Source organism: Callithrix jacchus, chromosome 20 (assembly GCF_049354715.1).
Source record: "Callithrix jacchus isolate 240 chromosome 20, calJac240_pri, whole genome shotgun sequence".
Classification (NCBI taxonomy): domain Eukaryota; kingdom Metazoa; phylum Chordata; class Mammalia; order Primates; family Cebidae; genus Callithrix; species Callithrix jacchus.
In genome coordinates this window covers 39,025,928-39,042,944 of record NC_133521.1, presented here as the reverse complement: position 1 = coordinate 39,042,944, position 17,017 = coordinate 39,025,928, and the positions used below count along the sequence as shown (strand labels likewise).

The window sequence follows — 17,017 nt, the reverse complement described above, 5'->3', positions numbered from 1 at the left end:
TCCAGCAGTCCACAGGCACAACTAGGCTGCGTTTTCATGAACCAGAACCACTTGCATTATTATCAACTTTCCACAATTAGAGTTGTAAAACAGCTCAAAGACGACAACAGGTAGAAAGAGCTCAGATGTGTGATCTAGGAAACACACCCAGTAATCTTTTTCCACCCATTTCAAAGTCATTTGCAGTATTTCTTGACAGATATGAGCTCACAAGGAGATAGATGAAGAACATATTACAGCAGGAACATTTAAAAACAACTTACATGTCCATCACCAGGAACCGAGTGAATACATTCTGGTATACATACGCAATAGAATACTCCACAGCTATTCAAACAGACGATGTCAGAACAAAAAACAAGACGTCTGGGCCCCACACACAGCAAATGAATCCCAACCTCTGGGGTGGAGTCAGGCATCCGGACATTTTTTCAGCCCCTCATGTCATTCCGATATGCAGCTCAAGTTGGAAACTGCTGCTCTAAACTCTCCCAAGAAAGCCTTGGACAGAAAAAAAAAAGGGGGGGGGGGTGGTTCAAGGGGCAGGAGGAGGAAGGCAGAAGGAGAGGGAGGGAGAGAGGCAGGAAAGAGGGTAAATTTGTGCAAAGCCCACTCCTAGGAGAGGGACAAAGACAGAGGAATAAGGAAGCCAAGAGTTCAATCAATGAGGACCCCCGGGCAGGCCAGGATCAAAGGTAGAGTAAACCCCATACTCCCTCCAGAAGCCCACCAGGCATCTCCCAACCCCATCCAGAGGCTCCAAGCATTGGATGCGCACAAAGCTTCCATCGCTTAGTCTAGAGAAGTCCCATCAATGGCCTTAAACTAGCCAGGTCTGTGTCCACCAACTGCGGCAGAGAGCCACGATTACCCAGCGATCCCGCCGTGAAAACCCACCCCTGCCTCAAGCTCCCCATCCTCATGGCCCAAGGGGGAACAGGAGCTGCTTTTACTGGAGGGAGGTTGGTTCTGGTAATCACTCTCCACTAGAGTCAAATGGAGCCCAACCTGCAACACCCTTCGTTCGGTGCCTCAGGGAGGGGGTTGCCATGGCAGCCACACATCCCAAACCTCGGCCAGAGCCAGGGCTTGCTGAGCTGCCCCAGGCTTCCTGCACAGGTGGTTTTGGCTCTCCCTGCCTCCTAGAACCCTTTCTTGGGCTGTCAAGTGAAACTCCACCCAGCCGCTGTGGCCTTTTCACCAAATCCCACTTTGCCACAAGGAATGGGGGACTGGCAAGGTCTGCCACGAAAGTGAGACTTCCAGCTGGTGGGCTGCCAAGCTGACCTGGAGTTGTTGGTGGAGAAGGATGACGGCCAAGCACACCTGAAACCATCTCGCTGGCTCAGCAAAAACGGTATCTGGTTTGTTCGCCACTGAACCTCACATCTAGCAGAAACCCCGGGACACAGCAGGTGTTCAACAAATACTAACCAATCCATTAATCTTGAAATGATTAAATACAGGATTGAACTAAACCGGACGCCACCTTACACAAGATTCTAGTTTATGACAAAAAATACATGTCGTGTGTGTACATGTAAAATGCAGACAACTCCATCCCCTAAATGTCAGTCCTTTGATTTGGATCAAGATCACCACTATCTGCCTGGAAGATAACATGCTGCAGGACGGTTGCGAAATTCTAGAAGCAAAGTTTATAAACCACTGTGCTATATAAACAGCAAGAGCCGTAAGTGATCAGCCCTGAGGATAGCTGGAGGAGGGGACAGCTGAAAGGTCCCCAGAGTAGACTGTGGGCAAGGCTGCCACTCCTTGCAGCAGGTCTCAAAGAGCCCAGTCAATCCCCACAAAGCAGTGGACAGCTGGGGAAGATGAAGGAGAGGAAGAGGTGGAGGGAGCGGGAGAGAGGCAAGCCGGCAGGCATTTCAGTTTTCAGAGCTGCCACTTTCCTGAATGTATTAGCAGACACAGCTCTCTCTCCTATCCCTCAGAGTTAAGGCCAAAGTTCTTACAAGGCCTACGCCATCTGACCCTGCTAGTGATGCACAGAGCTCGCCTCCAGCCACCCTCCTCAAGGCACATTCTGCCCCAACCACATTAACCTCCTGGAACTCCTAGTAAATTCCTGCCCCAGGGCCTTTGCACGTGCTGTGAATGGCTCCTTTATCTCCTTTGGCCCCTGCCCTGGGGCCTTTGCACATACACAGCTTCCTCCCTTACCTTCTTCAAACCTGCTCAAATGTCGCCTCTCATCCAGATTTTCCTTGGTCTTCCTATTCCAAATGCCACCACACACGGACGCCATACCCTCCCCATTCATACCAATAGTCCTGCCCTCCTTCGCCTGATGTTTTCCTCCATAGCACTTAGCAGCAGCACACTATTTCCTTGTTCATTTTCCTCTCCTACAGGAATGGGGGCTCTAAGAGGGCCAGGATGATGCCTGCTTTGCTCCGTGCTGGCAATGGTGCCTGGTGCACGGGGGACGCTTCTCCATCTGCTGAATGGATGGAGCGAGCAGGCACATCTCTGTGCACAGACAGCATCCATGACTTGCCTTGCTGACGCCAGGGTTGACCCTGTGACTCAGGCCCTATCTCACCCCCCAGTTTACAGTTGCGAACTGCCTCAGCTTAGAGTGTGCTGGAGCCTGGATTCAGACCCAGCCCCAGTGACTCCAAAGCCTGGGTTTGTCACCCTCTCCAGCATGGGAAGATGCAGCTTGCATTTCCTGCCCAAAGCACATTATGCTCTCAGCTCTTCCTCTTCCTGTCACTGTGAAAGGGAAGCTCCTACATGGGGAGGGGCAGGGGCTTCCCCAATATGCACCACCCTCCTGGGACACACGTGTTCACCAGGTTCAAGAGGGAGCAGAGGTCCTCTCTTCAGAAGCTGCTTAGCAGGTGACCAACTCCCAGTCTGTCCCATGGCTTAAAAGGCCCTCCGTTGACTCACCCTCCCCTCCAGGAGCTCCTCCTCTGGGCACTCAGGCATCCAGCACCCCTCCAAAGCCAAGACCCACTCGCCTTCAGGCCTCAGACTCCCTGCCTGCCAGCCCCACTCTCTCCCACTATGATAGGCACAATAATAGCCCTAATCATCCCACTCCCTCCAGCTTGTGAATATATGGCCTGACATGGCAAAGGGACCCTGGAGAGTAACTTAAGCTGAGGATCTTGAGATCAGAAATCCCCTTGGATGATCTGGTGGGCCCAGTGTAACCACAGGGTCCTTATAAGAGGGGACAGGGCCAGGCCCAGTGGCTCATGCCTCTAATCCTAGCACTTTGCAAGACTGAGGCAGGTGGATCACTTGAGGTCAGGAGATTGAGACCACCCTGGCCAACACAGTTAAAAATACAAAATTAGCTGGGTGTGGTGGTGCACGCCTGTAATCCCAGCTACTTGGGAGGCTGAGGCACGAGAATTACTTGAATTAGGGAGGCAGAGGTTGCAGTCAGCCAAGACTGCCCCACTGCACTCCAGCCTGGGTGACAGAGTGAGATGCCCTCTCAAAAAATAGAGGGAGGCAGGAGGGCCAGAGCCAGAGAAGGAAATGTGAGGACTGAAGCAGAGGTCGGAGAGATGCTGCCACATGCGAAGGAATGCAAGCAGCTCCAGATAATGGAAAAGGCAACAGACCCTTCCCTCGGACTTCCAGAAGCACCACAACACCTCGACTTCAGCCCCCACGAGACCCACTTTGGACTTCCGACCTCCGGAACTGTAAGATGATAACTTTGTGTTGCTTTAAACCACAAAGCCTGTGGTCATTTGTCATAGGGGCCACAGGAAACTAAAGTGGCCATCCCCTCAAGCCCTCAGCTGAAACAGCACCCTTCTGGCCCTGGCATGGCCTCATCCCACGCAAATGCTCCCCGGACTTCCTCTTTCATAGGTATCTGTCAGTGTTACTTAGCTGAGCTCTGAAGCCATTAGCTCACATCCAATTTCAGTCTCCACTTCTCACAAGCTGTGTCACGCTGGGAAAGCTTCTCAGCCTCCCTGTCCTCATCTGTTACACACAGTTGCTCAAGGCCCTCACCTGTACACTTGCCATGAGGCTGGAATGAGACAGCCCACGCGGAGACCGGGCCTGGCACCCTCGGACAAGGGTGACACTACAATCTGCACCATCTCCAAGACCATCAGGTCTCAGGACAATGGAGACTATGGTCTCATCACCGCACATCCCCAGAGCCTACACGGTGCCCAGCTATCAAGTCTGAACAGTATGTGTTGGATGAATGATGAGTCCTGCAGCCATCAAAAATCTCAAATGCAAACATGAGGGACAAACTGTGTCTGGCTGAGGGAGACAGCCGAGCCAAACCCTGAGGTGTGCACAGCTTCCCCTGCTCAACTCAATGGCTCCCAACTAGTTCAAACTGGGCAGAGCAGGTCTTACCAGTGCCAAGGCCACCCCACAAAATCACTGCATCCAGCCTCAACTTTGGACCTCACCCTGACATCAGACACAGCTTCCCTCCCACTCTGCCTCAGCTGAGTACCCCCCATGATGGCCAAGGAGAGACCCCCTCCATGATGAGTGAGGGAAACCCCTCACTCCTTCCCCAACAACATTGGGGAAACTGATGTCATTGTAACAGTCCCCTTGCACAAGGCGGCTGTAGAGATAAAATGAGGGAAGATGAATCAGTGCCTGGCATACAGTTGGCACCCTATAAATCCCCATTAGACAGTTTTTAATTATTTTATCTCACAGCAAACACATAAGTAGCAACAGGTGCCCCTTCCAAAATCACCTGCAAAACAACTGAGGGAGGGTGGAACAGCACAAAGAGTCAGGGCTTTGGACTCAGAGGCAGTTTTTTTCTAATTTATTTTTTGAGACAGAGTCTCATTCTGTCGCCCAGGCTGGAGTGCAGTGGTGCAATCTCGGCTCACTGCAGCCTCCGCCTCTCGGGTTCAAGTGATTCTCATGCCTCAGCCTCCTGAGTAACTAGGATTACCAGTGAGTTTCACCATGCCTAGCTAATTTTCATATTTTTAATAGAGACGGGGTTTTGCCAAGTTGGCCAGGCTAGTCTCAAACTCCTGACCTCAGGTGATCTGCCCACCTCAGCCTCCCAAAGTGCCAGGATTACAGGCGTGAGCCACCAGGCCTGGCCTCAGATGGAGATTTGAGGCTGAGTGAGCTTGGGTAAGCTACCTGACCTCTCTGAACCTGCTTCCCTATCCATAAAATGAAGATCACATTACCTACCCCAAAGGAGTGCTACCACACAATGAAACACTGCACAGAGGTCACTCTCATGCTACAGTCGCTTGAGGAGCTGTTCGCAAAAGGCTATGGCCCAGACCTCCTCCAGACCAAAGCCATCAGCATCTCTGGGTTTGGGGGCATCTCTGGGGTTGGGCTCCCCAGGCAATGCCAACGTGCAGCCAGGGCCAAGAAGCATGGATGCTTATATGAACGTGGCACAAAGCAGGCACTCAGGAAATCCAGGCTTTCAACACCATTTCATCAACTGGACAGGATTTTCTTTCATTCATTCAGCATACATTCGTAGAGGGCCTACTACATACAAATGAAAATCAAATTTAAAGTCCTGTGTTGGTTTTCAAGAGCCGGGGGTAGGGGAAAGAGGAGTGATGGTTAGTGGGTACAGGGTTTCCTTCTGGGGTGAAGATGTTTTGGAACTAGACAGAGGTGACGGTGGCTAAATATCACTGAACGGTTCACTTTAAAATGGATGATTTTATGTTATATAAATCTCAGCTCAATAAAGAAAGCAAAAAAAAATAAGTAATCCAGACACACAAAAAACAAATATCGTATTATCCTATTCATACGCTGTCCCTAGAGGAGTCAAATTCACAGAAAAAGAAAAGAGAGTGGCAGCTGCCAGGGGCTGAGGGAGGGGGACTAGGAATTGACATTTAATGGGACATTTTCAGTTTGAGAATATGGAGAGGGATGGGGGTGAAAGTTGCACAACAATGTGAACCACACACTTAAAAATGGTTAAGGACCCCGGACCCTACAGTCGTCGCGATGTTGATGCCTAAGAAGAACCGGATTGCCATTTATGAGCTCCTTTTTAAGGAGGGAGTCATGGTGGCCAAGAAGGATGTCCACATGCCTAAGCACCCAGAGCTGGCGGACAAGAACGTGCCCAACCTTCATGTCATGAAGGCCATGCAGTCTCTCAAATCCCGAGGCTACGTGAAGGAACAGTTTGCCTGGAGACATTTCTACTGGTACCTTACCAATGAGGGTATCCAGTATCTCCGTGATTACCTCCATCTGCCCCCAGAGATCGTGCCTGCCACCCTACGCCGCAGCCGTCCAGAGACAGGCAGGCCTCGGCCTAAAGGTCTGGAAGGTGAGCGACCTGCAAGACTGACAAGAGGGGAAGCTGACAGAGATACCTACAGACGGAGTGCTGTGCCACCTGGTGCTGACAAGAAAGCCGAGGCGGGGGCTGGGTCAGCAACCGAATTCCAGTTTAGAGGCGGATTTGGTCGTGGACGTGGTCAGCCACCTCAGTAAAATTGGAGAGGATTATTTTGCACTGAATAAACTTACAGCTAAAAAAAATAAATAAATAAAAAATAAAAAAATAAAAATGGTTAAAATGCTCCATTTTATCACCATTAAAGAAAAAAGGTCACATGCTGACAGCCCCAAGACATTCACCACCCACCTGAGCTGCCTGCACCCCCCACCTCCCTGCCACAGGAGATGACATCTTCCCAGTTTTTCCAGGCGAGCAACTTGGAGTAGCTGACCGCCCTCTTTACAAACAGGATGGAGGCTACGCATGTGTTTTCTCTGTGGGGCAAGGCCAGATTAAGGAAAGAAAACACAGCAGCTCCTTCCCCTCCCCCCAGGAAAAACCCTGTCCAGTCAATAGCAGAACTAAAGAGCTGGTGAGCACTTTCACTTCCCACTCGCCTGCGGGTCCAGCTTCTTCTGGGCGTCCAGCAAAGCCCAGACTTCAAGGTGGCAGGTGCTGCCCTCTCACCCTGCTACGGGTGAGGACAGGTCTCCACTGAGCTCCAATGAACAAGAGGAGGCTGTGTGCCTCCAGGAGGCAATTTCTGGCTGGGATGGAAGACCCAGAAGAGGGGCATGGTGTGACAGAAGGATCTGAACCCCAGAGCCCTGGGTCCCCTGCTTCCCTACCCGAGTGCCTCTGGGTATGGCACTTCCGGGCTGGCCCTCAACGTCCATACCTACAGGAACAGGGAACCGGATTCACGTGGGAAAGGCAAAGGGGTTTATATCAGGTGCCAACTTCCTCCTACCGGGAGGCTCCGGGGTGGCTTCAGCTCAGCAAGGCACCAGGAGGACCAGCAAGGTTTGGGGGGTGGGGAGGACCACACATGGTCTGTGTATTCGCCATCCTTGCAGGAGATCCCTTACAGTGTTCCTTAATGGAATTCCATGAATGTTCTCTCTGGATCTACAATGCGATCAGTGGCCTCCCTGACTGACACAGGTCCATCTGACCTTTGCTTGCACACCTGCTTTCTCAGGGGTTCACTATCTCCTCTGACAGCCTGCTCCCCTCCATACATGAAGCCAAAATCTCTGCCCTAGAACCTCTCTCCCTGTTCTCTACGCCTTGCTGGCCCCTTGCTGCTCCTTCTGCCCTTGCTTCCTTCCCCTGTGCTTCCAAAGGATGGCCTGTTCTGGAAGCTTGAGGGAATGTCCACACAGTGTGTCTCCCTGACCAGCCTTCACCTTCCCAGGAGTGAAATGGAGACTGGCCCTGGGGCCCTTTCCAGGGTGGGTCAGTGGCAGAGATGGCTAGTGTGGCCCACACCAACATCCTATTCCGGCCTCCTCTCCATTCTCGGTAATAAAATCCTGCTCTGGGGTGGGATGCACGGCTCCCACTTACATTTCCCAGATGCTCTTGCAGCCAGGGTTGCCCCATGATGGGTCTGGCCAGTCAGGTGAAAGGAGAAGTCTCCCTAATAGGGCAGAAGACCTGCTCCACTCCCCTGCCACTCCCACTTCCTGCTAACTAGAATGCAAATGAAATGGTAAGATCCCATTTCCCACTAACTGGAACGTAGGCAAAATGGCAGGAACTTGAGCCTCTCTGGGCCCATGAGGCAAGGCACTAAGAAGGGAGGAACAGCCAGATGGAAAGGCCCTAGGCCCTCAGAGCCACAGACCAGCCACGGCAATCATTACATGGCCTAGACCCTGGATTTCCTTTATATGAGAAAAAACCAGTTTCTGCCGTGTTTCAGCTGCTGTATTTTTAAATATTACATGATCCCTGAGCCTTACATGCAGGATCAAGGATGTCTGGGTGGGGATCATGACAAACCAGCTGCCTTCACAGAAGCAGGGCACCCACCGCCTTCAGTGAGAAAGGAGGGGACCTGGACGCACAGTCCATAACACGCCCTGAATCTACCCCTTAAGAATTCAGGCCGGGTGCGGTGGCTCACGCCTGTAATCCCAACACCATGGGAGGCCAAGGCGGGCAGATCAACTGAGGTCAGGAGTTTGAGACCAGCCTGGCCGACATGGTGAAACAGTGTTTCTATTAAAAATACAAACATTAGCTGGGCGGGGTCATGGCGGGTTTGGGGGGGGCACCTCTAATCCCAGCTACTCAGGAAGCTGAGGCAGAATTATTTGAATCCAGGAAGCAGAGGTTGCAGTGAGCCGAGACTGAGTCACTGCACTCCAGCCTGAGCGACAGAGCAAGATTCCATCTCAAAAAAAAAAAAAGAGAGTTTATGGCCAACCTTTCCAAGCCTGATGTATTTCTTCAAAATCAGAGGATAGACACAACCAGCTGCCATTTATCAAGCACCAACCACATGCCCCAGGTGCTCTGCTCAATGCGGCATGAATTAGCCCAAGGAGATCAAAATGGTCCTATTATAGACGAAGCCCAAAGAGATACACCAAGTTGAGGTTGAAAGCGGGAGTCCTAACCTCCAGCCTGGAGCTGGTGTCTTTTCATTCATCTTCACTATCTCCTAAGGACTCTTAGGGGGCCCACGAAGCTAAACTTGGCTGACATGGGGAAGGACAAAAGGAAGGAAGGAGCGGGAGGGAGAAGTGGGAAATGGGAGAAACTCATGAATTCCTGTAGGGAGATTATCTATGAAGATGTCCACTATAGCATTGTTTATAGCAGCAAAAGTCTAGAAACGGCCTCAAAGGCCATCAACAGAACGAATACACAAATATGCCACGGCTTCTTCAGACAATGGATCTCATACACACAAGGTAAGCAAACTAAAGGTAAGTTGCACAAGAAGGCCCAGGTAGTGATACCATTCACAGGAAACTTCCAAACCTGGGAAACATTATGGAGTGTCCTGTAAGAGTATGTAGTTGCAGAAATACAAAAATACATACAGGAAGAATAAACATCAGAGAAAGGAAGAGTTTGAAAACGGAGACAGTGCATCAGGTCCTGCAACTGGAATGGTTTCTCCTGCTGGGCGGGTTGTACACACATATTTTACACCCTGCTTCACACGGTGGAAACAGATCATCATTTTAAAAGCAAAGGGAGAACGTTCAGTTTACTGCATATCAACTTTATCTCAAAGCAATTATTTTATGCACCTAGAGAGAAAGAGACAGAGATAGACAGGAGGGAGGGAGGGAGAGAAGGGAGGAAAGGGTTAAGACCTCCAGAAACAGCATCTTCTCCTCCTGGCCCATGCTTTTCTCCGGAGGGCTAGCCACGCTGACCACAACAGCTCCATCCACAAAGCCACAAGGCCACGGTGAAGGAGGCCACTTCACTTCCAAGTTGCTGAAGGCTCCTTAAGCAAAGTAACATCCCAAAGCTTCCAGAATGAGTTACCCTCAGGCCTGGTCACCCCCAGAACCGCGTTCAGTCCACCAGCAGTTCTGCGAAGACAAGCACTGGTTGGCTCCCTCCCCTCCTGCACACCATGGCTGGAGGCAGGGCGGCCAGGCTGGCAGGGCCTGAGCACAGAGGCTGTCCTGGGCTGACTCCCCTGGCACCAAGGCGGCACCAGGAAGGGCGTGCAGAAGAGGCAGGACCAGAGGAGACGGAGCCCCAGGAGGAGGGCGCCAAGGGCATGGCCAACACCAAGGCCCCTCCACAGGTGGGCAATGGTTCCTCTGCCTCTGCCATCGTTCCCCTTCCACAGAAGTGCAGTGACACAGAAGAGACCACATAGTAAGAAGACACCAGGGGCTGGGACTCCCCTGCTCCTCTGACCTGATCAGTTCACCCCTGGGATCCTCACGCAGCTCCTCCCACCACAGGTATGACCTGAAAGTAGGGAGAAGCCGGCACGAAGCCCTCACATGGAGGCATGAACACCTCACATGGTGTTCGACCTAGCCCAGTGGCCCCTGGTGAGCACCAGATGAATGGGAGGAAGAGAGTGAGGGAAAGAGAAAGTAGAGACAGGGAAGGAGGGAAGGAGCAACGGAGGAAGTGGGAGGGGGAGAAAGAAGGGAAAGCGAAGGCAGGAGACAGAAGGGAGAGAGGGAGGGAGGGTAAGTCAGCAACAGACAACTCAACTTCAGGACCACAGCCATCTTGCTCTCTCCAAGCTCGGGTCAGGGTACAAATTCCACACCCATGAGCTCTGAGCAGGGGGAACCTGAGAACAGGGAGGCTGAAGGAGTGGAGAGGCTGTGCCCAGCCTGAAGGGGTGGCCACACAGGATCATGGGCACAGCCAGGAGCGCCCGGTTGAAGGCCTGCGTCCATTTCCTCAGATGAAGAATGGGATGATCACGGGAAGCCAGCAGCTCGGGACTGTCTGCAGGTCCCAGGAGCGAAGGGACGGGAGTCGTCTAGAGCTGAGCCAGGCCCGTAGTAACTGACACAGAAGGGTTTGCTTCTGTTGTTATTATCAGAAAATGGAAATCCGGAATTTTTTAGGGGAATGCTCCCAACTTGAAATGCAGACAGCTCATTGAAGCTTTAAGAAAAAAAATAAAGAAAACACTGTGTGTGCCAAGTAAAACACATGGGCAGGCTGGACTTGGCCCAGAGGTCACCCACTTGCAGCCTCTGCTCGACGTGTCCCTGCGTCCCCCCCAAGGCAGGCCCAAGGCCTACAGGGGTCAAAAATCATGAGTGAGACTTGAGATCACCCCATTCCAACACATGCATCCAAACCCATGAATTTCTTAATGGGAAATAAATATTTAAGTCAACCCCCGCCCAACTCCCACACCAAAAGGACAGGAACTGCTAATTCTTACCCACCACATCCAAGTCTCCAGTTTTATTTCATAGGATGGGGGAAAAAAAAGACCTATTTTAAAAAGAAGAAAAAAGAGAAAAAGAAAATCAACAAAGGCAAATTCAAAAACGCACCACTGTGGACTTGGGCAACGGCCTTTGCCGGTCAAAGAGGAAAACAGCTCAGTCCTGAAATCCGACCCAGACACGAAAATTACAGAGCAGCCTTGCTGACACCCCCTGCCCTTTCTGTGTCATTCCCTCATGAGGAATGCAATTATATGCCCCCCCACGGCAAACACAAAGGAAGACACGTCAGTGACAGCCGCAGCCTGTTCACATCGTCCTGCAGGGACAGGCACTCTCAGGCGGCAGCCACCAGCACGGCAGGAGCTGAAGGCACTGACCTCAGAGGAGGCCAGGCAGGAGGCAGGGGCCAGAGGTAGGCTGGCGGCGTGACTGAAGGTCCTATTGATTCACGCCCATGTTACAGATCAGGATGTTGAGGGCGTGCATGGGAGATGGGATCTATGTAACCTTGGCCCACTGGATGCAAGACGAACACACTGTCCTCATACCTTCAGGGCAAGCAACTAAACAGAGCAGCCCCTCAGACACTCACTCAGCAGCTGCTGTGTGGCCAAGCCCCGAAAGGAAGAGGACAAAGTACTGGGGCAGAATGTAGATCACCACAGATTCCATGATGGGCCCCTGCGTGCCCCTCCAGCCTCCACACCCCACTGTGCACCTCAACCACCCCAGGGCCTCTGGCACTCACCAACCCCAGCCTCTCCACATCTGCACAGTACCAGCTCCTGCCTCCACACCACCTCCTGACTGACGGGCCTCCTGAGACTCTCTCCACCACTTCACCCTGCCTCTCTACTGTCCTAGCACCTGTCGTCTCTGAAGGGGCCCTGGTGATTCGGTGATACATTTGCAGGAACCACCCCCAGTGAATGCTGAGGTTCCTGAAAGCAGAGCCTATGTTGGGCCACCCTAGGACAGTGGATGGCATGCAGCTGACACTCAACAGTGTCATGAGTGGCTGTGTTTACTGCCCACCAGACCCGGGGCAGCCCTGGAGAGATGGGCCACTCCTCCATGAGTGGGGCACACCAAACACAGGATACCAGATGGGCACCAAGAAGGATGCTGCAAATAAGAATAGCCCATCTTCATGAAGCACTTCTGGGGTTCTGAGCCTTGCTCTCAAGTTGGTTCATACAACATCTCACAGAATCCTGACCACAATCCCAGCTCATAAACACTGCTGCTAATCTCATCTTACAGATGAGGAAACTGAGGCAGAGATGTTACCCAACTTGCCCAAATTACGTATATACCTGGAAATATAAATGCAATGAGTGAGCTGCAAAGAGAGCCGGTGAAGATGTACCTGTGCGTACGTGCATACGTGTGTGCAGATATGTGTCCATGAATCTGCGTGTGCACCTGCAACAATGCTCCCTGCCCTGCGGTTTCACTTTCTGCCGTTTCAGTGACCCACAGTCAACCGCGGTCTAGAAAGATTAAGTGGAAAATTCCAGACAATTCTTTAGTCTTCAATTCTACACCGTCCTGCTGAATCTTGCCCAGGACCTGAATCCTCCCTCTGCCCAGTTTGTCCACACTGCATGCCCTACCTGCCCGTGAGTCACTCGGCAGCCCTGTCGGTAATCAATTCCACTGTCACTGTATCGCAGTGCTTGTGTTCACATCATCCTTATTTTATGTATAAATTAAACTCTATCCCCAGTATGTATGTATAAGATAAGAGTTCAGTACTCTACACCATTTCAGGCATCCACTAGGAATCTTGAAACGTATCCCCCAAGGATGAGGGGGGACTACTGTATAACTGTTTATATGTGTGTGCATGTGTGTATGTGTACACTGGTAAGTGTATGTGAATGTGTATTACACGCCTGCACATGTATATGTATGCCTATGTATCTGTGTGCATTTTTGTATATGTGTGTATATGTATGTGTGCATGTACAAATGTATATGCACATACATGTGCATGTGTATGAATATATACACACGTATACACATACATCTATATGGACACATCTTCGTATATATCTATACATATATATGTGTATGCATGTAAGTATATTTATGTGCATATATTGTGCCAGTGTATATGTGTGTACAAGCATGTATGTATGGTATGTGCATGTATTTCTGTATATGTGTGTAAGTATGTGTATATGAACATGTGCATGTAGGTATATTTATATGCATGTATGTGCCTGTGTGCATATAGGTATATATGTATACATGTATGCACACGTATCTGTATATGCACATGTCTATGTATATATGTCTGCATGTGTGTATGTGTACATGTGTGCATGTGGGTATATTTATATGCATGTATTGTACCTGCGTATATGTGTGTATGCATGTGTGTGTGCCCATATGTACACCAATCACAATGCTCCCTCCTTTCCTTCCCAAGAAAGGATTTCTTTTTGTACTGATCTTAGGAGTTTCAGGGCTACAGCAAAGAGATGACATCTAGAAGTCAAGAAATGTGTTTATGAACAAACTAGTACATCCAACTATATGGAACCATTATTTAACCATTTGCTACTTACAAAATTCCCATTTTGGCTGAGCACAGTGGATCATGCCCATAATCCCAGCAGTATGGGAGACCGAGGTGGGAGGATTGCTTGAGCTCAAAGAGTTCAAGACCAGCCTGGGCAACACAGCAAGATCTCATTTATATTCTTTTTTAATAGTTTTTTTTTTAATTTCAATTTCCTATGGCTCCAGCCAGCATAATCCCAAGATTCCACCCTCACAATGGACTCGAACCTCCAGGTGGCCTGTCAGCAGCGCCTGCTCAGATCCAGCCTTATTTTTAGCACTTTGTCCAGACAACCCAAGGGAAAAGAAAGCTGTTTTGAGGTCAAACTTCTGAAACATCTGTCTCTGTGACCTGGCATCTGTGCAAACGCCACTAGTCACAGGGCATGACAGGCACCCTGCAGATGCCTGGAACCCCAGCCAACACAGCCAGTAGGCTGCACGTGCAAAGAAGGCTCTGGACACAAGCCACCGAGATGCGGTGCCTGGACGGGGCACCTCTCAAACCGCTGGGGGCCCCTCCCAGCATCCCTGAGGCGCCTTCGACTCAAATGTGGAAGCAGCAGAGAGCTGAGGTCAGGTTCCACTTTATTCACCTATTGCTTTCAACATCTTTCTTTTCAAAGTCTCTTCAAGCTGAAACTGTCAAAAGTTGTGTCTGATAAATCTGAAGGTTGTAGAGGAAGTGGTTTGTCCTTCCTCCTGCTCATAATTTCTGCAAAAGATAGCACACAGCACTTGGTGAACTGTCAGGCAAGGCAAGGGCCCCCACCGAGGGCCAGAGGAAATGCAGGTGACCACTGAGGCCTGCTCTTTACCTGCTGCTGCTGTCAGGCTCCAGACAAGGTCAAGAGTACAGGAGACAAGAGGAGCCCAAAGAGGGCGGTCTCCATCCCTCCTCATCCCACCCACCCAAGACATTCAGGAAACTCTGTTCAAACAGAATTGGCCTGGTAGCTCTGACACTCCCACGGCAGCCTGGAAGTTGAGTGTTATTATCCCATTGGTAATCAGAATGTAAGTAACATGTTCAATTTAATTTCAGTAACTAACATGTCACACACAGTGAGTTCTCTAAAGAACTGTGAACCCACAATTCTGGCAAAGCCTGATGTCACCTGCCCTGGGAAGCCCTCTGTGGCCCCTCTGACCTTGGGTGTAGTCAGGTCCCCTCCTCTGTAATCTTGCTCAACAGTAGCAATGACGGTGGTAATGGTAGTAATAAGAGCCCTCTCTTTTTCCTGTGTGCTTTATCTGTGTCAGACACAAGGCTAACACCAGATGTGCATCATCTCACTGAATCCTTCACAGAAGCCCATGGAGTCGGTACGACTATCTGCCCCACTGTACTGAGAAACGAAAGCTCACAGAGGTAAAGTTACTTGCCCCTTTGGATTTCCCTACCAACCCCAAAGGTTGAGGGAGAGGGGCCATTTTCCTCCTGGCAACAAACTGGGCCCCACCCTCGTGATCAGCTCAGCCATTCCCTGGTTCTTGGGGGCCTAAGGCTGATCCAAATCAGGGCAAAGAACTAGGTCCTCTCAAGGCGGGGTAGGAAGGAACAAGATGTTCATGGGGCATTCCTGGAATCTGGCTTCCATGCTAAAGTCCAAAGTCCCGAGGCCAGCGTGCAGGCAGTTCACCGGGTCTGCCCCGCACAGTTCTACCCTCCCCCAGTCCACTCAACATTCTTGAGGCCCATGCAGCATGTACCAGGCCCTGCCAGGCCTCCCGGGCTGTCTCAACGCCATGTTCTGCCCGGAATGCTCCTCCCTGCTTTCTCCTTCTGGCCCAGGCAGACCCATCCTCGGATCAGCAGCCTTCTCTCCAGGGACCATGGTGCTTCCCCCGAGCGTCCACCCTGAGTCACCCTTGTTTGCCGGCGCTGGAATCAACTGTCCATAACTCTCTCCCCCCATGCGGTTACCTCCACACTCCTAACCCTTAGCACAATGCCTGGTACCCAGTAGGTGCCCCATAAGTGCATACTTCAGGCATGATGCCTAACTGCTCAGTTAGAGAACACCCCGAAAGCACAGAGGACACAGCAGCACAGGCCCCTGCAAGAGGTCTTGGGTGCATCTTTTCACGTCATTCTCCCCTACAATGTGCAGAAAGTTCCGTCCTTGGCCTCAATTTACCCACAAGGAGACGGAGGCACATGCAAATGGGACAGCAGGGCTGGAACTCCGGCCCCAGCCTCTCTCCGAGTTTGCGCTTTACTTCTGGAAAACTGACACATCACCTGGGGGTCTGAGTGGGCAATGGGAGAGTGAGACCACTTTACCACTTATCTCAAAGACAGGCTTGGGAACCCAAGGTGAACATGGAGAACCACGGCCTCTGCCTCCCCAGCCCTCCGTGCCCTGCCCAGGAAGGCCCGCTCCTCATTATCTTGGGCACCAAAAAGCCACCCAAAAGGTCGCCCCGATCCTGCATTTCAAAGTCTTGTTCATCTGGACTAGAGGCCCACGGGAGCCCCACATTACAAACAAAGGAGCAAGGGCCAAGTGCGGTGGTGCACCACGCTGTGGAGGCTGAGGTGGGAGGATCGCTGGAGCCTGGGAGGTGGAGACTGCGGTGATCCGTGAGGCTGAGGAGGAGAATCGCTTGAACCCGGGAGGCACAGGTTGCAGTGAGCCAAGACCGTGCCACTGCACTCCAGCCTGGGCACCAAAAATAAAAAAATTAAAACTCCTAGAGCCCAAGAAAATCCTTGTCCCTGCCTGGCAAGGACAGGCAGCTTCAGAGGGCAGTCTGGGGTTTCTGTTTGTTTATTTTCCTGTATGTTCTGGTCATCTCAATCATCTAACCAGAAGAACTGACCCAAAATGAGGCACAAGAAAAAAGGAAAAGGTCTGGCCCTGCCACATAACTCCTGGAACGGGCTGCAGAAACTGGACTTTGGCTTTCTAAGCTTGGGGAAGGAACAACAGCCTCTTTCAAGCAAGGCTCTTTTGTTCCTAGTTCCCAGGGAGGAGGCAGAATCTTTGGCTGAACAAATTCCGTTCAGCCAAAGTCACTCGGGAAATGGTGCCGTGCTAAGTCCCCCAAAGTCAACGCATTAACTTGCCCCATCCCGGACAAATCACCAATCAACTGGATGGCATTGGTTTTGTCATTTCTACACCACGTAGCCTTTAGACTCATTACTCAATAATGGCCCGTCCATAGTAATACCAGTAAGAAGTGCTTGCTGAGCAATGTCTCAGTGATGCCTCATGATAACCCTGTGAAGCAGGCACACCCCCACCTTTTATTACACAGACAA

The 17,017-nt window shown here is 51.1% G+C and overlaps 2 protein-coding genes across 2 annotated transcripts in view; one reads left to right on the top strand and one right to left on the bottom strand.

The window, feature by feature from the left end:
- Positions 1–17,017, bottom strand: part of CMIP (c-Maf inducing protein) — a 252,584-nt gene that overhangs the window by 211,976 nt on the left and 23,591 nt on the right. The window lies entirely within an intron of this gene.
- On the top strand, positions 5,957–6,557 carry LOC100389518 (small ribosomal subunit protein eS10). Its single transcript, XM_002761201.7, has one exon. It carries the CDS (start codon positions 5,983–5,985, stop codon positions 6,478–6,480), a length of 498 nt encoding a protein of 165 aa, XP_002761247.1. The 5' UTR covers positions 5,957–5,982; the 3' UTR covers positions 6,481–6,557.